This window comes from Haplochromis burtoni, unplaced genomic scaffold, assembly GCF_018398535.1.
Source record: "Haplochromis burtoni strain Fernald_Lab_line unplaced genomic scaffold, NCSU_Asbu1 Contig_36, whole genome shotgun sequence".
NCBI lineage: Eukaryota > Metazoa > Chordata > Actinopteri > Cichliformes > Cichlidae > Haplochromis > Haplochromis burtoni.
Genome location: NW_024582397.1, coordinates 1839524 through 1864159, shown reverse-complemented (window position 1 = coordinate 1864159; position 24636 = coordinate 1839524). Strand labels below are relative to the sequence as shown.

Below are 24636 nucleotides of genomic sequence, written 5' to 3'. Positions count from 1 at the left end.
TGGCACAAGCATAATCTCTTGGAGCGAGAAAATTATCACACAGGCACAATCACGAAAAAGAAATCCAAACAAGAAAACCCAAAAGAAAACGAATATATATATTTGTTGTTTTTTTTTTTTTAACCTGTTTTTCTATCTTCACCAGCTTTGCGGCAAACAAAATTAAATCAATAAAAATATAGCAGATGTGCAAGCATTCACATATGTACTTGCATGCACACTTTTTTTTAACATTAGTGTTGCCAATCTGCTCTTGGAAAATTGTCAAATATGTAAATGTAAAGATGTTGCTGCTGCCCAATCAATGTAATCATATTTGAAATTCAGCATCTGCATGCCTGTCTTAGTTTTGCTGCATCTGATGGTACTTAGTGACCTGAGATCTTTGAGCAGCACAACATTTGGTCTATCAGAAGAGATCAGCCAAGCATCCCCTTCCTGGGACGTGATTTAATCTTAGGGACTGCTGCTGCTGGGAGTAGCAGGCTGATAGCAATTAAATTAGGGATGATTCTAAAAATGCTGGGCATGAACAAGACATGAAGGTGCCAAAAGAGGGGGTGACTGGAGGAACTGGCAGTGCTGGTGGTGAGGGCAGTTCTCGCCTTCGTCTGGACTCCACTTTCAGGCTCAGCAGGTTTAGCGTGACAGATCAAAATGCCACCTTCGTGAGCACTTTTCAAGTATGCTTCATCTCCTCTGATGAGTCCTCCCAGACACAAACAGACACTGAAGCCTAGCTAGTGACAGGTGCTGCACAAAGTTATTTCTACTACTGCCTTTTAGGAGTTATTTGATGGCAATAAGAAAATTGACCTCCCTCACCTAAAAACGGATGGAGGGAATAAAAAGTGAGATCTATCAAGGGCTACATGACACTGCTGAATGGAATAAAGCCTAAAAATGCTACAGGCAGGGAGGACAGTTTTATGTTACATTAAAAGCATCGTCTAAAGCACGTGGTGGAACCAGTGGCACTTCTTCTTATCTACTCTTTTCGGCACATTCAGGATGACGCGCAAAATATAAAAAGGACAGGCAAACCTAAAATATACACTTTTGTACAAAATGTACTATTTTTAAATGGGGTCCTGATAGCAACATTTTTGCCAATGTGACCCTATGCTTTTACTACCATCACAAGACTTAGATGTCTTGTTTTGTTTTGTTTTTTAACAGCAGCTAAGTGAAAGGAACAAAAATCCAAGACATATTTTTCTGTCATTTCTGTTCGCCTTGCTTCTGTCTTCTGCTCTGTTCATTGTGTTGGGAGTTTCACCATGTGGAGGCTCTCCCACACCGACATATACCAAGTGACAGCAGAAAACAAAAGAAGAAGAGGATATTGTTATTTGTGGACATATGTATATTTTAGAATATACATTTTAGTACTCCAGCTGTCTGAATATTATTAAACATTAAAATCTTAACAGCCTTCGAAGGACGCACTTGCATTGCTATGCTATTAATATATTATTTGCGGCATAAACTGTTTATATCAGCAATAATCATTTATCGCAGTTATATGTGGGGCAATATATCATCCAACTAAATCAGCATTCTAAGAGGCCTGTGTACAGTATGGGTGAACCAAATACAAAAAAATTAACACAGCCTGTCATGGATGCAGGTTCAAGGACCCAGAGGAGAATCGGGATGCAGACTGTTTAAACAGAAGGTGTGCCAGTTGCAGAGTTCAAAAACAGAGTCCAAAAATAAGAAGCCAAGAAAATCCAAACAAACCCAGGAGACCATGGAGGGGGGAGAAAAAAAACACTAGAGGAGCTTAACAGACACTGCAACAAAGACTGAGGGGGAAGGCTGGATTATTTGTACACATGGAGGTGATTCGGGAAGTGGAGACAGCTGGGGCGAACTCGACACAGGTGTAGACAATCAAGGCGAAGTAAAACTAAGCACAAAGCACAGGAGACTAACTTCCAAAGTAAAACAGGAACTAACTCAGAGAAAAGTACAACAAAATAACACACTCCATAAACTTGACAAGAACTTAAAGGTTTAAAATACAAGAGTGCAAAAAGTTTGAACCCTCAAGTGAATAAACAAGGACAAACTATACAATCAAATCAAACAGAAAACACCTGAAGACGAATAAGAGCTTAGAACTCCAAACAATATAATAAAACTTGACACACAAGGAGTTAGCAGAGGTTAAGTAACGCAGAATGCGAGGAACCAAAATACAAATAGCCCTAACCTGCTTTCAAAAGAAACAAGATTAAGAGATTGAGATTAATGCACAAACCCCCACAATGAACCAATAGATCGTGATCCAGGTACATCTTCTTAAAATTAAGATATGTTGTGGGATAAAGTTATATTTTGAAGGCTAATTGGGTACCAATATGTTTAAACATCTGAATTCAATATCAATACTGTAAACTGTATGATTAATGCAATGGTAATGATGATGATTATTAACAATAGCAGTAAGAAAATTTCCCTGATCTCCACAAATACTTTAATAAAGAAGCTGTTGAAAGGGTGCTGGCATAGCTCACTGGCTTAGCAGGCGACCGATATGCCAAAGGCAAGTGCAGGCCGTTTCCTTTATGTAGTTCTTTTCACCTTCATCTACTGTACTCTGTTTTTGTCCAAGGGCTACAGTATGTTACTGTCCAAAATAAAGATGAAATGCCCCAAAACAAGTTTTTTTAAAAAGAGAAGTTATTAAAACAAAAAATATATGAAAAGGAACAACTGGCTGACTCACCACTCTGGATATTTAAAGCATGGTGCTTGTCTATTGTCCACCCTCCCAGTTTTGAGGCAATGGTTTCGTAGCCCTGTAGTACAGCGGTCCTCTTCTCCCATAGAATAAGGTCTGGGCATGACTCATACTCAAAACCAACTGAAACTATGGAACAAAACAAAGATAAAATAGTAAAAAAATGTGTGTTCTCTGGATAAAAGAAAATCATATCAGTATAATCAAAAATAATTTTTGTCATCGCTTACCAAAAGCTTCGGACAAGCCATAGACCTTCTGGCTGTAGACATCTGTCTTGTCCCACACAAAGTCATACGAGAGATTTGGGGCTGCAGGAAACCACTTTCTGAAAAGCCTGCCTTCCACAGCCACCATGAGGTGAACTTTCATCAGGTTAAAAGGGATTAAGGAGTGGGTGAGAGTAACCCTTAGCACTGACTTGTAACCTGGGGTCCTGCTGCTTAAATAGCCGAGTCTCATTTCCGTTCCGGGTATAGGTACTTCTTCCTCCAGAGACTATGAAAAGAAAAACAAAGCTTATTAAATATAGAAAAGCATCGATCCTGACAGAAGGTGACATGTTATAAATTCTGTCCTCACATTTGAGGTAATAATGTTCCACTGTTTTATTTTTTTGCTGTTCTTGTTTTACACAAAATATCAGCTTGTCAGTCTGTTGGTCAATGGCCACTGCAGCCATTATTTTTTTAGCCTTGCCTCCAACCACATCTATGGACCCAAGGGAGACTGGAAACACTAATTAGAGGACAATTATGCTCATGCGTTACATGGCATAGGATGAAGAATTTCTTCATTATGTATTCCAATGAGAATTTTCCATAATTGATTTCAAAATAGCAAGTCCTCCATTAGGATGGTAGTCTTTTCTATGAAATCCATATCGCAGTTGCGTAACCTGTGTGCTCTTGGGCTCAGAGGCTGCCAAGGCCAATAATATATAGAATAATAAAAGTTAGCTTAGTAAGATGCTGTTGCCTTTAGAAATTTTAGCTGAGGTCAGACCTGTAACAACAGTGGGTCAGCATTCATAGACTGTAGAGCGTTCGCAATGAGGATCAAGGGTCGACACCAGTAGTTTGGTTAACCAATTCCTGTCTTCTATAATTGAATCGCCTCCTTCCATAGTACAAAACAAGATTCAGAGTACTAATCAAAACAATTACTTTAACTGTTATAGGTTAGATGACTTTTATGTGTGTGTTTTTTTTTAAATTATTCAAACAGGGCAGCTATTCATGGTTGACTTATCAGGATTCCTTTTTACAACTGTAAATGAGATGATGTCCCTGTACACGGAGCAGCAAAGACAAGGCGACTATAAATAAACTCAACTCAGACTAAATTCCCTGATATGCCATAAATCTTACGAAGCAAACTGGGAGGCAGAGTAATGAGAGAAGTGCAGAGATACCTGCTAGAAATACAGGAGCCGCACAAACAGTTCGACAACATAGGTCACCAACACAGAAGTCCAAATAGATGCTTACATCAAAAAGCCTCATGTAGATAAACTTGTATGCATAACTGTAAGATGCAAATCCTTCCTAGAGGTATTTATATGCATAAACTGGATGACTACTCTACAGTAACAACTGTTTCTGTGGATAAGATAATAATCATCACTCTGCAGTTAGGTACAATGTATATTGTGAATTACCCAAATTTTACAGGCCAATTACACTTGAGTGAGAAAAATCAAAGCACTGCCACGAGTCACTGTTATATTTATACTTGTACTTGAAAAATAGTCTGTAGCTGTGCGGCATGAATCATTTGCAGGAAAGACCCATATGCATTAGAACCTGCAGGGCAGGGACAGAGCATCACCTGGATTTCAGGTACAACATTCCCTCTTTCAGCACAGGACCCAGCGAATGCGGTGAGCGGCGCTGGGGACACTACAGGGCTGGGCCTGGTAAAGCTGCTCAGGTCACAGCTAGGGATGTCATTTTCCTCATGCCGCATCACGATGGTATCCATGACAAAGAAACGTCCCCATGGCAACCAGAGTGTGTGCTCCTGGGTGATGAATGGAGCGCGTTCAAAGTGCAGGGCTATGGCTATGCCCCCATTGGTCACCAAGTCAAAACTGGAACACAGATGTGCACAATGTCAAAGAAAATTAACTGATTGTCTTACTTTTGGATGAATTAAAACAAATACAGTGAAAATTCCCATTCCCAATTTATACTATTTGTTTTGTGTTGTGCATAAAGCCTCTGTTGTGAACACGACACATTTGTTATTCTCTATTTAAAGGGTAAAAGAGATTAATCAGTAATAAATTAAAAATGTTATGTTTTTTAAAAAGTTAAAGAAAGGATGCTTTGAACTGCTTTGAATCATCTCTGTTACACAATGGAGCAGATACAATACGATTATAGATCACAATGTAAAAATGCAGGTTTCCTTGGTTTAATAATCTTAACATTTTATTTGAAGAATGCAAAGTAGCAGATTACAGGCGTGACTGTTTCACTCCAATTACCATGTAATGTGCTGCTCCTGTGCTCACATGTGTACTGTAAATGAGAGAGAGAGGTTTGTGCCGAGGAATGGAGGCAGCCGCCAGTACTTTATTGATCTCTTAGACGAAGGCTGTCCACTCTAACATCAGTCTAAAAGCCCTGCAATGCAATCCCATCTGCTGTTGCATTAAAGGGTCTCTGCCTCTGGACTGACCTGACTGTGTCTCAGTAAACAGGCTACATTTTGGCAGCGTCATCACCTCTAACTGCTGCATGGTACCTGCACCTGGACTGGACTTTTGCAGCTTTTGTCACTTCTCTCTAAGAGCCAATTAGCACCTGGTCACCTACAGGCCCCTGGGACAGGCAAACACTCTCTCTCACACACACACACACTCAGAGTTTTTCTCAAATTACAGATACAGAAGTAAGTTTAAATAGTGCCATGTAAAATGGGCAAACTCCCTCTTGGTTTAAGCTTCTATATAAAGAACTCGCTCAGTCTAACTTCCCTTGAGGGTAAACATCTGATTGGCTGTGGTGATAAACAACAACTTGGTCCGCCCTTGATGTTTTGCCCTTGGCTGGGAGCAAGCAAAGTGAGCTTCTTCATCAGTCTCGAGTCTGCAGAGCAAGGCTCTCGTAGTACTCATGCAGCTGTGATCCATCAGTACCCATGCAGTTGCATTCAGTCTGTAGCATGCCTGGCAGGCTTGGGCCACGCAAACTCAAAATACTTCTGGACTACCATGGGCAGCATAGGCGATCGATGAAGAGATTCACTGGCTATTATCAATCATGACAATAGCCTTAAGGAACAAAATGATTACATTACCTACAGAAGGTTACCGCCTTGTGCCCTTTGGAAATGCATCAAACTAAGAAAGTTAACTACATTTTTACTCATTTGCCAGCTAATGAGCAATATAACAGTATATTTATAATGGACTGCATGACGTCTACTTAGGTTAAAGTGAGCCAAGGTCAGAGCAAAAAGTTAGTAAGAATAAACACAGACTGTAAAACTACAAGTTCTCCCGTAAAGACGCTCACAAGTACCCTAATAATGTAATGAGCTTAAACCCATGTCAGCATTTTTCTCATTAATAGAGAAAAGCTTAAAAGCGAATAGGTCTGTCTTAATGCTCAGCCAATCAGAAAATAGCTACACAGTTGTAAAGAAACTAAACTAACCTCTTTTGTTTAGGCCTGAAAACTTTCCCAGATAGTGGAAAAGGTAATTTAAAAAACTAAGCCCTTGGACAATAAAGAACACATCATAAAAATGAGTTGAGACAGCTTTCCCATTTCTAAGTGGCTGAACAGGTGCATTTCTGATTTCACGCTGCACTGAGCCTGTTTACAGTGATTGCAGGGGAGTTGCAGGAGACTGGGCATGTTTACAGGGGAACCTGGGAGATGGAGTAGTGTTTACACATATGCTGGAAGGTAGAAAAGAGTATGGAGCTTTGCAAAGAAAAAAGTGACTGATGCATAAGAAAAAAAATGGGACATGCATAAATGGAAAAAGGATAGAGATGAGGAAAGTCAGTGCAGTGGAAAGGACATGAGACCTGGGCTCAAGGAAAGCACGGGAAATAAGTAAAAGAGCAGTACCCAGAAAGGAAAGGCTTATGGGCAATGAGAGATTAGAGGAAAGACAGCGTGAAGGGATGGAGAGCAGATGAAATGAGTGAAGAAGGTGAAGATGATGAAGTAGAGAAGAGAGATTTTTGTAAAAGTAAAGTGGAGAGAAAAACGACAGGATGGAAGAAATGAGGGGACGCAGGAATGATCAGGATCAAACCAGCGGCAAAGATGTGGGCCTTTAGAGTGTCAGTGACTGATAAAAGTGCCAGGAAGAAGTGGGGCTTGGAGAGCAAACACCAATTCATGTTGTGCTGTGATAGAGGGGCTCGGTTTGCCACAAGGCCTTACTAACACTGAGATACCTAGGACTGGGGGTTGTGAGAGTATACTGTATGCTTGTACAATCTTATCAAATGCATTTAAGAAGAAAAGAAAAAGAGAGAAAATTATTAGAGATTTTATTCTCAAGTTTTTTTTCTCTTTCACTCCAAGAAACACGCCGAAGCTAGTTTGATGTTTTTCTCTGTTTCTCTGAGAAACTCTCCTGATGCCAAAGCAGCCTGAACAGCATCGCTCAAAGAACGCTACACAGAGAACTCAGACTTTTTCCTCTTTCTTATTTAGAACACATTGCCACAACAATTTATCTTCCCCCAAAGGGTTTTTAGTGGTGCTGTAATAAAATAACAAAATAGCTTTTTTCCTGCTTTCCTGAACAGCCAGAACATATGTGGAATTGTCTGAGGAAGTAAGTGGTAATGATCTATGACAGTCACATTACTACGTATTATTTTATGGTCATAATTATAACATCCATACAACTAATTAGAAAAACCATTTCATAAATGGCAAAAGCATTATTAAACTATTTAGAGAGGATAAACAAGGAGCGCAAACACATTTCTGTGACCTAAACCTAACTGTGTCACTTAATTCTCTTAATCTTCTATTGTCGAATAAATAATGTCCATCTGCACAATGTTTTATAGCTCCAGTGAGATGCTTTGCATTGGCATATTTTATTCTTTCCCCACCCTGCTGCTACTGAAGCATAACTTATGAGTGTACCAGAAGGGCTTTGTTTGATTTCTCTGGGAATTGAGCCGAGAACTCCAAAATTGGACCAAATGAAATCACAAAGCAGATCAATGGCAGCACAGTTTGCTGTGGCAACTGTGTTTTTTCCCCCCCCCTTTCCATCGTTAAGATTTTGTAAAAGTATTTGACAATGATCTAAATATCACTATCTGTACAGCATTTTTAGGTAACTGCGAGAGGGGTTTTACTGCATCCTTTACTCTCTGCGTGTGCTTTGATATAAAGACTCGGGTTCTTACCTTCCATCCTGCCTGGTGATTGTGTAACCATAAGATGGGTTATTGGTGAAGCTGATGTTCACTCCTACCAGTGGCGTTCCGTCTGACGTCACGACTTGTCCACGGATGACACAAGCATGGCTGTACGAAGTGAAAAAGATCAGCATTATTGCTCATTGCATAGCAGTACAAATAATTACAAGCTAACAGCAGGTGTCCTGCAGTAAAACCTGTATTATCTTGTTTTATTTATATAATTTCTGTCCACGCTAAAATATGCAAAAGAGGATGGATAAAACATTCAGACAGCATATTTTAACAAAGCTAAAAGGTTAGATAGAATGTACCAACAATACTAATGCTGCCTACAATGAATTCTTGGTTTATGGAGAAAGGACCCATTACTGCATACCATTCCATAGCTCGTTCCCATATTTCCTGTTTTTTAAGGTCTTTTTTTCCTTTTCTTTTTTAATCTGCTTCTATCTAAAAGTCAAAATAATGAAAACGAATTGATACCAATTGATACCACATACCACTAGCACTTAAGACTGACATTGTGGATTTTCTATATAACACAAAATGACGCTATCTCAGCGTACTTATATTAATACTAATACACTCTGTCTCCTCCTCCCCCTCCTACTACTACTATTAATATATTTTTTTCTTTTCAGCATTAGAAATAGATCAACAGAGAGGAGAAACATTAAAGTCAGTATGGATTTGCTCAAAACAGAAATACTGTACACAATAAAATAGCCATAACAGAAACACAACAAACTAACACCTCCTAGGGTGTCTCTAAGGGTTTTTCCATCCAGAATGGAAGGATAATGAGATAAGGAAGCTTTACTTTGCTTTTGCTCTAATTAAAAAAGAGGAATTATCTTTTCCATTACAGAATGCCAGAGAGGGAAATAATAGGACTGCAGATTGCAAGACTTGCTTGGCTGATTATCAAGACCTCAACAGATTTCCAGACTGACATCAGGCCTCCAGAAGCTGCATAAATTAGATCTGATCATCAGTCGCCACCAATCAATAGTGGGAAGTCGTCCAAATTCACCTCCTAATCTTACTGGACTGATGAGTTGAGACCTTGCTGTAGCACGTTTCCCTCGTCGACTCTTACCCTCGTCATTATCAAGGCCCGACTCATGGTCAGCCGTTGTTTCTGTAGTCGTTTGCAAAAAATTGGTCCCCTAACAAATGCCTTACTGTCACTTCTTCATTAGACCATGGCTATTTTTAATACATTTGGGTCTTAAACACTGCCACGTACTGGAAACAATTAACACTAGCGTGTTAGTAGCTGCCCTCAACATGTCCTTACCAGAGGCAAGATCATTCACCCTACACTATCCTGGTCCCCAGGAACCCTGTTTTATGTTAATTAGGCCAGGTCTCCTTCAGAAGACCTTCGCTGTCCACTACTGTGCTGTAAACAAGCAAGGAGATACTGCTCTGAATCCTTGGGCTTACACCCAAATATCTAAGAGGATGCATTTACATAGAATTATTACCAAAGTTAACCCAGCACTGATCTGGCTGTCTACATTTAATCATTCACAGCAATAGTTTATTTTAGTCTTGTTTGAAGTTTCAACCGTCTCCATTTTCTTGAGATGGAGTTGTGAAAGCGGAACTATCGCCTTCCTGCTTCTGTGAACCACATCGGAAGCTGATTCCTCACTGTCAAGACAAATGATTTAAATATTGACATCAAATAAAACCCTGAGACAGAGTGGCAAAGGAAGCATGAAGAATTCACTACAGAAAATTCCATCCTTTGTGAGATTTCACAAGTCCAAAGGGATTCGCAAAGAGAAAAAGGGACTTCACAGTATCTCCAAACTCCAGTTTATCATACATCATCTGCACATACAGGACATGTTATACAAAAAATACACAAGTGAAGCCCTGGATCCAGTATGAAATAATCTTTAGTTTAGCTTATCTAGTCAGACGTCACAGTGGAGTGTGTCAGATGTCATTTTCACCCCTCACTTGAACAAGTCTTAAACTTACTCTATATAGGAAAAAAAACATCAGGTTTCCTTCAGGTGATATTTATGGTGACGATCCAAATGACTACAGCAACATACTGGCTTGTTAATTTACAAGAAAATAAGAACTAAATGACAAAAGGAGAGCTTTTGATCTATATCTAAAAAAAAAGGTAAAAATAATGGTAGTAAACATTAAACGGTAAAGATTTGAAGCATAATTTGGAAATACCATCTTTCACAATTGTGTAATTGTGAGGAAACTACATTGTTTTCTCACACTGACATCTCAGATACAATAAAAGCTGCGTGTCAGCTTTAACTATAGAGAACCTTCAATGACCACGGCTAATAAATAGTACCATTAACTCGGAAGCAACGGAAACATCATTACCCACGCAAATGAATTGATTACAGGGGAAATCCTGCTGAAACTGTAAGCATGTCACTGCAGCCCTCTCGTTTCCCTGTCTGCGTGTTACACAGCATGCTGAACAGGGGAAAACGAGGAGACGTCGATATAAATTTTTAGCTCTCCAAATATACTATGCTGCTAAAAGGGCTAGGACACAGAGAAGGAAACAAACAAGAGATTTTCTGACATTAATGGTCTAACGCTGATAAAAGAGTTCTAAATAAAATAATACAAGTGCACGCCTGTAAATGAAGTAAATGGCTTCTGCTTCGCTATTATATGCCAGCTATCAATCTTTGCCCAAATTGTTCCGCGGACAAAGCTCCTGTTTACTATTCTGGTCACCATCCACTGCTGGGCATAGGCAGTCTCTTGTATTATGTGTCATGGTGGAGAATCAAGATGTTTCATGCAGTGGCAGATGCTTTATTCAGTGGCACCTTTGCAGCTTTTTGCGGTGGGAAACATCAGAAATAGAAGTCCAACATGTCTACTAGCACAAGGAAGCGGTTAGAGGATCAATAGCCAGATGATCGGGTGACCAGGGCAGGAATATCAGGAAGGAAGATGCTGAGACCGTGCCTTTAAGGCTCATCTGAAGCCCAGAGCTCCCTGTCATAACTGTTCATATCTGTCAGTGGGTGGGGAATGAATACCAAGCATGAATAATAGATTATCACTGATATTTTTAGGTGAGCTGAGGCCTCCCATCTTGCAGCTCATCTCTGGATTCTTCATTTTACTTATTTATGTCTGCATCTTGTGAGAGAGACAAGAGTATTACTCAATCCTCTATGCCGCTTCCTCTGTCCAGTGAAGAACTGCAAAATGTTGAGTGGTTCTTGAAAGCTAGTAAAATGTCAACGAGGGAAAATGTCACACCGCTTCTCTTAAGTATCAGCTGACGCTACTGCAAAAGTAAAAAAAAAAAAATTAAAAATCAGCCATACTTTGCTGATGCAAATCACAGAGATTTTTTAAAGCCTTTACTGACACTGGTGTTTGAAAGAATTAAATTAATTCAAATTTGGCATAATTTTCATATGTTAACAAGAACCCAATGCTAACATGTTTTTTAAAGTACAAATGGTCTGCTTAAAAAAATGTTAAAACACCTAAAAAAAAAATTAAAAACCAACAAACCATTACTGAGTCACATTTTAATACCATTTTCAAAACATTTTCAAATATTCTCAATTTACTTTCTTTAGGCTGTTGTCTCGTTTTGTCACGTGGGTATAATAAGTTGAGATGAGAGAGATACATAAGCGAGTGAGATGCAAATAAGTGACGCAGCCTCACAAGCGTTTAAAGATGAAAAGAGAAGGAGACAAAAGAAAACAGAGGCAGGGGAACCTAATGGGAGTTTGACTGCTTTCCTGCCTGATATGAAAGGATCTCAGATTCCATGGCTGGGGTGTCATGAGCTCTGCCTCTGGGAGCGGGCCTCAGATGGATTACCGTAAAAGTAATCACAATACATAAATATGAGATGCCTTTCTTTGTAGGGAATTCTCCTTCCTTTTTGCCACATTCTATGTCTGTCCATCATCATCTGTCCATCATCCTCCAAGCCTCATCGTTCATTTCAGCCTTACTTTCAGCCCCCACTGACTGCTGTCTCCTCTCCCTTGTGCAAATATTTTCATCTGGATTTTAAAAAGCACATAATTTACATCTACTAAGATCTGTCAGTGCTATAACTGTAGCGCAGTAATTTGAAGCGGCCTATATTAAAAGTAAAATCCACTGATTTATGCCTGAACCTCAAATGTCATTACTTAAGAAAGCGATAACACAACTGTTGAGTTCACTGGAGCATCAACTGATAATTTGACTGGCTCAATCAGGAGGAATCTGACAAGAATCTTAAGCATGAACAACAAACGACGATGCAGAATAAAAAGGGAATTCAACCCAATACCGTAGCTGGTTCTGGTTATATTATTAAGAGAATTGGTTAGAGAAGGCTGCGCTGGGTGCTGTCTGGTGAGAGTAATGCAAAAGTCACTCACTTGCCATCGAAGGGGTTTGCTCCAGGGATTATGTGGGTGCTGTCCCTGCCCACAAGGAAGCGCACCCTGTCATAGAAAGTCTGTAGGTTGCTCTGTGCAGAGGACATCTGTGTCTCCTGGATGATGTCCAGGGGATCCGGGGAGCCCACACACAGGGAGGTAGTGTGACAGGTTGCCTGCAGACAGCAGTCTGGATCCATGCAGTCCACCAGGCCATCTGACAAGGTCAAAGAAGTCAAAAACACACAAACACTGACTCATTAAACAACAGCCTAGACACACACCTGGCAAAAGAAAGTATAAAGTACTGCTCAAAGTTGGTTTTAGGGTGTGTTAAGCACGAATGCTTTGAGAAATAAAAGTTTAAAATATATATATAGCCATTAACGTAATATAAAATACAGTAAAGATAAATAAAAAATCTAATTGGTGCTTGCTGTCACTACACTGCATCTTTAAAACATAATAATTTATTCTAGTCACACTTGCCCACATATTTTCAATGTAGGTGGCAGATAAGTTGATACAAGTTGTTTAGTGCTTTGCGTTTGAGAGTATTGTTATGCAGCGGAATAAATCTGGGACAGCTCGGATGATGGATAAGAATTTGTTTGCATTTTTCAGAACTCAGAAGATCATTTATTCTCACAAAATTCCCAGCTCCATTTGCAGAAGTGTAGCCCAAAACCTGCAAGGACCTGCCATGCACTGTTGGCTGCAAACCTTTGTCGAACAAACAGACTTGTATTAAATTTACATTAATCAGGGAAAGTAAGCAAGAGTACCTGCTGCTTTTGTTATCAGAACTCAAGTTTTTTTTTGTACTATGATTAGTTTGCTCCACATCAAAAAAACAATAGTTTGGAGCAAATTATCATCTTGAAAGTCAGAAAGCATACAGAACTGCAATAAAATGTACAAAATGTTCTAAAAAGATCGTTTCAAAGTCTCCCATAAGAAACTATCGGAGCCCAGCTGCTTTTTGGCACTGCTGAATTTCAAATGCGTCCGAAATTCATCAACTGTGTGTCGTCGGATGAGTGTGTTGTGTTTCCATCTTTAACCTTGTCTGTTACTTTGTGCTTCTGCTATTAGCTTATCAAATTTATTAGACCACTTGTCCAAACAAAATAAGAGAAAATTAATATTTCAGAAATATAAGCTAAAACTAAAAAAATATATTGCTGTCAATTAGGGAAGTAACAAACTGAATTAATGTTTTTATACCCAAACTTGAGCCGACACACTGGAGTTTTCTCACAAATTAATCAAGCATCACATTCAAGAGGCTGTAAATGTAACAACTCTAATTTGTTGTGTTAATCAAAAAATAATACTAACATGTTTTACTTTGTTTCTTTTGTAAAATAGTAAATTTTAACATTTGTGGATAACAACAATAAATATATTTTAACATTAAAAATATTTTAATTAACAAACTTAGGCTTACTGGTAGATTGACTATTACAAGAACATGAATAAAATAAATAAAATTTCCAGTACTGTCAATTTAGGACAGCTGTGGTAAAACCTTAAATTGGGTAATGGTCTAATAAATGTATCATGTGTAGTATATGTTTTCTTTATGCCCAAAACTTTGCACTGTATATTTGTCTTTTTATGGATATTATTCTTCTTGTTAAAATTTTAGGGCTTCATACCTTATATTTTACTTGATATAGAATTAGACAAGAAAGGATTATTTATTTGCCTGTTGTATTATTACACAAACAGAGACAATTTATATACATGAATAGGAGTCAAAATTAAATATATAATTTATTTAATATACCATAGCAGTGAGAAAAAATAGAGCAGTTCCAACCTGTTGCTTTACTCAGTGTTTCTTATGTGTACGCGTGTACATATCCTCCTTATTTGATGGTTGGAACTTGTAACATTGCTCATGGCTCTCTGTCAGTAATTTAAGGAATACATGACAAAGAGAGCTGCTGTGCATTGCACTTTTCTTTGCTGAAGTGGGTCACTGGACTCCCTAGCCTTTGCTTTAAGGGGCCTATCTGGCCAGATGGGTGATAAAAATAAACCCTGCTGTCAGGATTCAGTCAAATCCCCAGAAGCACCCTCCTTTTACTATTGAGAGCTGTGTGGTCCCTGTACAGTGATCGGAAGACAAACAGCCCCTGCATAAATAAGGGATGCTAGTGCATAGCTCAAGCCCAGAATGAGGTCTGGAAGAAAGGAAGTCACGTCTCCCACTTGGCCTCAAGAGTGGTGCAGCCTCCTGGCTGGCTCTGTGTGTGTGCCTGGCTCTGCTCAGGGCTAGTTAGAGGGCAGAGCGTAGACTTCCTCCTGGGGCCGGCGAATGTTCAAGACCTCAGGGCCAGGTACTCTGCTTTTTAATAAAAACCTGTTGTCCAGGTGCCTGGCTGGAAGCCATTCCTCAACTTCACCTGTATAAGAGAGCAACTGAGCCTGGAAAGCATAAATGTACGTACAGGATATTCTCAAGCACAAGGGTGGTTAATTTTATAGTCAAATCATGTCTGGTTAAGAGTCCCTGTTGATGCCTGGCCAGTGTCAGAAGGCACCATTGTGTGTTGTTTGTGACTTTACCTCCATCGTTGTCCTTGACATCACTGCAGGCAGTTTCCATAGAGGTGTCACAGCCAGTGCCCCTCCAGCCCAGCTGGCACACACAGTACCAGCCATTGTTACCCAGAGTGCACCTACCATTTCCATTGCACAAACCAGGGCAGCCCTCTGCGTAACAAAATGGACAAAGACAAAGGTCGGCAATGAAAATCAAATAGCAGTAACACACGGACACTCTACGCTATTTATGGGAAAAGAAAACTACAAATTTGAAAAAAATGACAAAAATGTGAGGTGAGAGCTAATATTTATCGGGTAACAATAAGATTTTAAATGGGTGAGGGCAGCCATAATGACCCTCGGCAGAGGCTGATTAATTTGATATACCTTCCGTGAAGCTTCTAATATCCCTTTGCAGTAAAATCAGATAAGCGGGATCTTCTACATCAATATTCACTCATTACTACAGTGGACTGGACTCTCATATCTATGCCGCTACAGTTCGTTAATGAGAGCAGTGGTGTATTGTGCTGGTATTTCCGTCCGCTGAAAAAAACAAGAGTTTGGTGTTTTACTTATTGAAAAAATAATTCATTTTATTATTTGATAAACTGTCCCAAGACACTTTTCAGCTATCAATAACATACAATGCTTGTTTTGTCATTATGAGAAGAAGAAAAGAATATAAAATAGTATAGTTTAAAATGGATAAAGGTTACCTCAGTAGCTTTGTGCAGAGGCAGGCTTTGCAAGAACTACTGTTCCGGGGGAAGCGACCCCAAGGGAGTGAAAAGCTGGCTGGAGCATAACGACAGGTACAATATTCCAATGTTTTTCTTTGGTTATATCTTTACAAGGGCATAGATTAGAGGATGATCTTGCCCATTCTTCGACATTTATCTGATACCTTGTGATCTGTATCCTCTCACAGAGGCATAGGGTAAATTCACAGGATATCAAAAACACATCTGAACAGCCGTTTGTGTTGCAGGAAGGCTGCCTTAATAGAAAGAATATTAAACTGACCCATTTTATCGACTAAAGACAGTGGGGCAGCATTCTCTACTGTATGCTTTTACATCACACAGAAAGAATGGGAGCAAAAGAGGGAGATACTGAGAAAAGAAGAGACAGGTGTAGTGATTGGTGGACATATGAATGGGAGAAAGATCAGTAGTGAGACAGAAACAAGTATACGCATTTAGGGGGATGACTGTTGTAGATCTCTCGGTTAGCTACAGAGTAAAGGTGACACTATGACATGAGTCATAGCATAAACAATTCAAAGAACAGCCCACACTGCTTTTACTTATGCACATTTATCCCATATAAATGTTTTTAATGGCATAGGCAACACTTCCCCTTTTGCTTTAATGCTGCTTTTTAGAATTTAAATAAATCAAGATGTGATTCAAGTGCACAAGGGTTTTAACAACGACAAAAGCATTGCATTCACTGTTTAGGGATTGCAGTCATTTTTATATAGTCCCCCATTATCAGCCCTACAATAATACAAACAGAGAAAAATCCAACAATCATATTACCCCCAATGAGCAAGCACCTTGGCAACAGCGGGAAGGAAAAACTCCCTTTTAACAGGAAGAAACCTCCGGCAGAACCAGGCTCAGGGAGGGGCGGCCATCTGCCGAGACCAGGTGGGGTGAGAGAAGGAAGACCGGATAAAAAATGTATACAGGTAGTCCCATTGAGACCCGATGTCTCATTTAGAAGAGAGCAGGTCTGGTTTTCCTAGCAATTTGATGCAGTCATTGAAAAAAGTAATGTAATTTTAAAAATAAGCACTGTTTTAAATACTTTGTGAAAATCACGACAGGCAATGACTTTGTGAATTCTACACCACATAGTTGTAATCAAATGCAGTGCTTGCTTCCTTTAGATGCTCTGCCAGGCCTTTACTGCAGCCACCTTCAGTGGCTGCTTGTTTGTGGGTCTCTGCCTTTATTTTTGTTTTCAGTAACTGAAAAGCATGCTCTACTGGGCTGACATCAGATGACTGACTTGGGCACTGAAGAATATCCCATTTCCTGGCTTTGAGAAACTCTTGAGTTGCTTGTGCAGTTTACTTTGGGTCATTATCCATTTGCACTGTGATAAGTCGTCCGATCATTTCTGTCGCATTTGGCTGAATCTGAGCAGAGATACAGCCCCGTACACTTCGAATTATTCCAGCTTTTCTTTCAGTAGTTTGATCAATAAACACTAGTGGCCAGTTACACTGGACGCCATACACAGCCATGCCATAACATTGTCTACACCATGTTGGACAGTGTGGTTTTCTTCAGATCAACAGCAGTTCTTTTGACTACTGTATACTTTTCAACTTCCCATCATTCTGGGACAAATTGTGCCAAATTATTCTTTTGCGCATTACTAAAGTTTTAGGGCTCAAGTTAATTTCTTACTATTATATTATTATTCTTTTTTAAGAATGCAATGGCTTTTTCCTTCACTTGCATCAACATTTCTTTGTACCTAACCTTGAGAATTCCAGCGAGAAGCTACCGAATACATGTTCAAAATGTTAATCAACTCCAAATTTTTTATTTGTTGAATCTGTCGTAAAATAATGATATGAGCAGCTCACTTGGTTGTGAAACTGCTTGTTAATCAATTTTCCAATTACTCTGGAGGCTCGGAAAATGTAGGACTATGTATACAAATGGCTATAATTTATAAAAGGTCAGTGTAATACTACTGTTAAACCTCTTGGATTAAAGCTAAAATTCTGCACTACAATCACGTCTTATTGTAACCATGAAAAAAGAACCCCAAAACAGAACTATATTTCCAATAGTAAAACATAATAGTAATCAGGAACACATTTCACCAAATAACCCAAACCCTTATTTGATTATTTAAACCTGTTCAATAACTAGTTTGGTTCAGGCAAATAAGTTTGGTTCAGGCTTTTTCAATTGGAGCTGTTTGTCCGCACTACAGAGCAGTCCATGGGCCGTGGACATTTGATGAACTGTGAACAGCTGCTTAGGAGAGCGGCCAATAACTACTGTATAAGGCATGTTGACAAATGTTTTCTCAGCAATTATAAGTAAAACAAAAACTCATCTAGAACTCCAATAAAAACAAGATTGTGCACTGAAGCCTTGTGTCCAGGCACTTTGGGTCATTTCTTGTGTTATTACTGAACAAATGGACAAAACAACTGTGGTTAAACCAGTAGAGACAGATGATTAGAAAGCTCACAATGTTTATTAGAGGGATAAATAAAAATACACTTTCAATTGGCACCACTTCAACTTAATTGGCATGCCTTTCAGAGAGGAGTCCCTGCTGAGCTCTACCCAATCCTTCCTGAAACAGCTCCAAACGTGAGCTTGCAAGTGTTCGAAGACCTCCTCTGGCAGACCATCCTATGCCAGGTGGTCCATTACCAAGGACGCAGTGAGAGCAAGAAGGGTAGCTGGAGGCAGGAAGGCAGGGCTGCAGCAAAGCCTGTACCCCCTGCTTACCCAGCACCAACCAGACCATGAACTCTTTTAATTAGAGAAGATGCGGCCTCAGCACCTATCAGGCCCCTCTCACAGCTGCATGCTCATTCATAATGCATGGCACAGGTTATAAAGGCCCTTTCCCAACATCCCCCAATTGAGAAAGAAAGGATACAAGCACACCAATTACTCAACATATAAAGAAAGCCCCATAAATTCACTAACCAGGTGCGAAAGTGCTAAGTGGAGATTACTGTGTGACAATATGGTAAAATAAAAGTTGATGGGAGATGTGGGATCTTAAGAATGAGTTGAACAAGAAGTGCATAGTGTTTGCATATGTCAATGTAGGGGAAAAGCATGGTGTGTGCATATGATTTGTTAATGCTGGCTGGATTTACAATGGGAGGAGGCCAAAATAGAAGGAAGGAGGAATGCCATACCTTTCACTACCTTATCCAGATAGTGAGCTTGGGAGATAAAAGACAGGACATATAAGGGAGGTCTGAACAGTGCCACTTCCATGACAGGACAGCAAGGCAATGTGTTAGTTTACAGTACAAAAGGTAATTAAAAAAGACGAAAAATGCTGACGTGAAGCATTACATGCACGCACTACAAGCAACACAACAAATACGAACCAACACAGAGGAGAGAGATGGAAATGGGAAAAAGGCAGGGACAGTTGTGGAACACAGAGAAAGAGAATGAAAGTGAGAAAGAGTCAGGGGAAGCGAGCAAAAGGATAAAAAAGTGAAATCTGTCACTATTTAGTAACTGCTGAGATCGGCAGAACGTCTCAGGGGAGTGTTTAAAAGGCAACATGATTGATGCGCACGTTACTTCCCTTAAATCTCTTAAGCGATATTGCACAGGAGGTCAGGATGTTCAACAAACGGTGCTTTTAATCTTCAAACACCTCTATATACGATAAGGTCACCAGAGGCTTTGCCAGCGCACGGGCCAAATCGGATCTCCTGTGCTCCACAGCTTGAGACTCGAGGCCAACGCGGAGCTCTCGATAATGAAAATTGATTCAAATCGAGATCTTTAGCTTCTAAATAGACGACATGGAAGAATATTCTTGTTCAGTGGGGATCTCAATATGGCACTTATAAAAGCCCCATCAATAATGTAAAGCCAGTGTATAAAACATTCACAAACTGAGTCGAGGCTCATGCAGCCCTGGTTCAAAATATGCATGAGACTGCTGTGAGAAAAAAAGATCTTTGTCCATTTGGCACCTTGCTCAGTAACAGCTGTCAGCAAACAGTGACAGAGCTTTAGTTTAATTCTATTCCTATATTAGTAACACAAAGCTGACTGCTGCGGACCTTATTTTAACACATACTCCGTTTGGTAGTTCCGTTTAGATGAATGTGTCGTACTGTATACCACTGAGACATTTGTTTCTGCAACAGCACTGAAGTAAACATGGAGTAAATATAAAAAGTGCTAGAATACTAGCGCATAGTACTTTCTTTTCCTGAAAACTATAACTGACAGCACATACTTGCACAAATTAAGTTTTTGTCAATGTAAAATTAGGTTTTAATAATTAAATAATTAAACTTTACATTTCCCCCAACAGAAGTTAAGTCACAGAATTTTCTTTAAGTTAAACAAGTGAAAATAAAGTGTGCTACTGGACAGAGGTGCGCTTTCTGCAGTACACCCACCTTTACCCGAGATATTTTACCTTAATAAACAAAAAGCAGTTGCAACAGGTTTATATTACAGCATATACAATTGTATTTAATATGTATAGATTTAGATTTAAATTACTTACTTTATTTTTCAGAAAGTTTATTACTAGATAACAGGGCATCAACCCTTTTATGTTTTTTACCCATCTCCATAATTTTCATGTTAACGGCTTAGATATTTTCACTACTCATACTGAGACTCTTACTTAGTCTGCTGGCTTCAGTCTAACTAGTGTCACGTTTATTGCTACAAAGTTTTGGTGAATTTTGCGTCTTCCACAATAATCAGAAAAAAAAACTTGCTTATGGCCACAGACACACACTAATGACATGTTAGCGTGTCTGTCGGGCTGTGTTATCCATGCATGAAGTGGATCCACTTGTAATCAGACTTATATGAGACTAACTGGCTGGTCACCGGTCCAGGCTGCCAGCCAATTGCAGTCTGTGGTCAATTGATTGGTACATCTTTTATATAGCTCTATAAATCCATTCAAATAGCTTATCCAATATTATCAAGAGAAGAGAAGAGAAGAGATGCATCCATACATGAACACAGAATGCCAAAGTTGCAGTCTTGCAAAGCAGACATCACATAGCATATCCTGTGGATTTTCTCCGATGTTTAATAGAGGTTTGACAGCGTTGACACAAAATATCAGAAATATCAGAAAGCTAACTGTATTAAAACACTTCTCTTAATGACCTCAAGTTAAACTGAAACTGTCAAACCTCAGAAATCCAACAGCAGAACTAAATTATCTTCATGCCATCCTGTCAAACAAGGGCATGTGAAACAAAGAGGACAGGTCACAAACAGAGGTCAACTACTGCTTAGTTATGATAACAACTTGGGGGCACTTTGATGTTTGCATGTTACTGCAGTCACCATTTCCCGGTGACAGAAAAATGCTCAAAAAATGCTCACAGCGGGAGTGCCACCTCCATCAAAGCAAACATGCTGAAAGCACATTTTCAATCTAAAGTGTTGTGTAGACCATGCTACTCTTTTTAATTATAAACTGTTTTCTTTTTTCACCCCCAAAAATACAAAACCTACCAAAATGATCAATCCATGAACTATTCCTAGCATAGAACCACTGCAAAATACACAGCATATAATGACTCTAGTAGGCTGAACTTTCTACTGGCTTATGTGAGCCAAGGTTTTCAGGAAAGCTCTTGACATTCAGTCAAGGTTTTGAAAACCTTACTTTGCAAGTGTTTGGAGGGGAACAATCGCTAGCATAAACACAGCGAAAAGCAGTGGTTGACCTACTCACAATGACTCACGTGTAAGCATTTGAAATTAATAGTAAACGGAAAGGGAGCAAAGAAAAAGATGAGGAAAAGGATGAGTAAAATGAAAGGACACCTTAGCACATTCCCACATTAAAATGCATGAAGGCAAGCTTCAGATCCTTGAGTAAACCTGTTCATGCTTTACTGAGTTGCACAAATTCAATTAAGCATGCTTTTCCCACTCTTCTCCACCTAGACCCTTCCCTTCACATAGGCAGGCAGAATGTCAGTCTTTGCCTTTGTTGGCCTCCCAAACCCCTCCCAAACACAGAGACACCACCCGCCCCAACCAAACCCAAAACCTATTCCCATCTTACCAATAGTGCAGTGTTCTCCGTTCCAACCCGGACTGCATTCGCATTTGCCGTCCTTACAAGTGCCATGTTCGTTGCAGCGTGGGTGACACGCCCTCTGGTCACACCCAGTGCCCATCCAGCCATCGTCACAGCGGCAGGTGCCCGAAACACAAATGCCATGACCACCACAGTCCGATGCACAAATCTCTGTGGGAGACAGAGAAATAGAAAGGGACAAAAAAAGAGAGTGGGGGGAAGACAGAAAGAAAGAAAAGGAGGGGGGGGGGGGGAAGTGGGATGGAAAAGGGAAGACAAGGCGGTGATGGGACAAGGCGACAAGGGTGAAAAAAAGACAAATCCAGAATTTATTGTCAAGGAAAGGCAGCCACGCTCCACTACCTTGTCTGATGGCAGCTGAAAAGAAATTCCTGCACCTCATAAGGGGCAATCCTTTTTGACAATACAAATCTAATAAGTCCATTACCAAGAAAAGACAAGGATTGTGGCAGCCTTAGCAGACTTATTCTTTTCCTCTCCTCTTCTCCTCTTTTGTAAATTTAGCTTTTTGTGCTACAAAAGGCGTGAAGAGGAAAAAATGCTCAGCTGAAACTTTTTGTAGAAATGGCAACAATGTCACTTCTGCCATTTTGATTAAACTGTAAACGTTATGTCCCTTCTTGTACACGAAGCGGTCAAAGCTTTGCAACATGTTCTACTGTGGTCTACAGGAAGGAGGCAAGATTCCACAAAATGATTTGAAGCAGAGGATATGAATACACTGGTTTTTGGTGGGGGGGGTTTTCTTCTTCATTTTCTCTAAGTGCTGCACACGAGAGGAAGAAGTACACTGACGCAATGAAGGAGACTGAAAGACAGTGCTGCTGTAAAGCCTGGCTGATGCTATTGTGTGGCAGCTGAAAGACCTCCCTGACTGGGTGTGATAGAGCCTGGGACATTACCCTCATCACATGAACTCGAGGGAGAGTATGACAAGCTGAAAGCTGAAAGAAATTAAACGCTGACAGATTACTTATGAATCTCATTGAAATGTTAACCTCTTTATTAACTACTTTGTAATAAAAGGGGCTTAGCAGTATGGGCAACGATGAACAATAGCCATGTATTCCTGGCTTATTAGCCAAGCCAATTCAAATTTGACCACAGGGGACCAAACTGGAGGTAAAATCTTGTAATAAGTCAATTACCGCCTTTACAGTGCCTATTTTGCCATTGTTACAAATTAAATCAGAGTGGTATTTTCAGCCACAAACCATAACATGGCATTACCAGCTTAAAAAGCTTTTATCAGAATCACTCTCTTCTGCTAATTACAGCTCAGCACAAAGTATGCAAATGCTGATTTTCCATCTGACTTTTGATTTCTAGGTAAAGTGTGCTGGCAGTATTAGTGCCTGACAGGCTGCTTATGCACACCAACATACAAACAAACGGAAATCACATGCAAACACGGAATAGTTAGAGCTTATAAATCATTTTATGAATAAAATATTTTCTGTCAAACTACACCTTCTACGTCCTCTGAAAAATATTACAGTTAAGAAGGAAGTAGTAATGAGCATAGTGAACATTAGTAAACAACAGTGATTGAGCTCAAGAACACAATTTTTTTTTTTTAAAAATCAAGAAAAATGCGAGAAAAAAAAAAACCCCACACACAATCACCCCTCTCTCCTATAAACTCAACCAGTTACTACAACACACAGTGGTCAGAGAAAACAGACTCAAACTGACTGTGAGACAACTGTTCACTTGGAACAAAGTAGAAACCTTTAACATGATAAAGATCCAATTACAGCCTGCAGGCAAACCCTCATTATCTGTGGCCAGAGGAGCCCTCAGTGAGAAATACCCCCATTCCCATGATGGCAGTTACCATTTGCACTAAAGGACAGAGTAAACAAACTTTCCTCTGGGTGGAGGAATAGCAAAAATGGCATAAAAACACACATATTAAAGGACATAAAACCTCAGGCATTGTTTTATGGCTACTAACAGCATTATACCAACCGTGCTCACCTAGGCTGTACTGTCCCAAAGCAACACGAGAAAACGAGTTTCTGACTTAAAAGAATAGTGCAAGAGGCGATAAAGAATCTTGAAAAATGTATCGAAAGCTTTCCATCTTTTTCTTTGCCATGTCTGAAAGGTTATCGGTGCCAACTATACTACCCTACCACCAAGCTTAGTGTCGTATTAGACCACAGAAAACTCTACAATGAGCAGGATAAAGGAGAATAAAAAGCCAGCTCATCATCATTTGCAGGGCTTTTTTTCTCTGTGAGGCAAACTCAGACTAACTGCCCATTTCCCCATAAAATCCTCAGGATTACCTAATAGGTCATTGCGTCTGCCAAGAATATAAAAGGATTCATGAAGCAAAGCGACTGGTGTATTAAAATAGTCTTTTCAAAAATATTTTCTGAGGATCCAAATTGTGTGCAAATGAAAATACTGAAAATTGTTCTGGTCCCTGTATAAACAAATTTGAGCTGGAGCTCTCTGAAACTTCCATCTGCTACAAATACAGTCAACAAATATAAACACATTTATATGTCGAGTGAATTTTTAAATTCTTCATGTTTAGACAAAAAAATTTTTTTTTTCCTTTAATGTGAATTTGGTTAGACTTCTCAGAGTGCAAATCTGATGTTACCTATGTTTCGCGGCACTTTAAGAATCTACTTGTAACCTATATTGTAAAAAACACAAAACCTTTTTTT

The 24636-nt window shown here is 39.5% G+C and overlaps 1 protein-coding gene across 15 annotated transcripts in view; it reads right to left on the bottom strand.

The window, feature by feature from the left end:
• The window catches only part of tenm4 (teneurin transmembrane protein 4), a 146401-nt gene that overhangs the window by 34717 nt on the left and 87048 nt on the right, over positions 1-24636 (bottom strand). For 10 of the 15 annotated variants that reach the window (XM_005926524.3, XM_005926525.3, XM_005926529.3 and 7 more), the window contains 8 exons: positions 21917-22102; positions 19035-19061; positions 15143-15289; positions 12566-12782; positions 8148-8267; positions 4580-4841; positions 2980-3247; positions 2735-2878 (listed from right to left, as the gene is read on the bottom strand). In XM_005926524.3, the coding sequence (XP_005926586.1) occupies positions 2735-2878; positions 2980-3247; positions 4580-4841; positions 8148-8267; positions 12566-12782; positions 15143-15289; positions 19035-19061; positions 21917-22102 (1371 nt within the window). The remainder of the gene's footprint in view (positions 1-2734; positions 2879-2979; positions 3248-4579; positions 4842-8147; positions 8268-12565; positions 12783-15142; positions 15290-19034; positions 19062-21916; positions 22103-24636) is intronic. The other 5 variants (XM_005926526.3, XM_005926527.3, XM_005926530.3 and 2 more) reach the window with 1 other exon arrangement.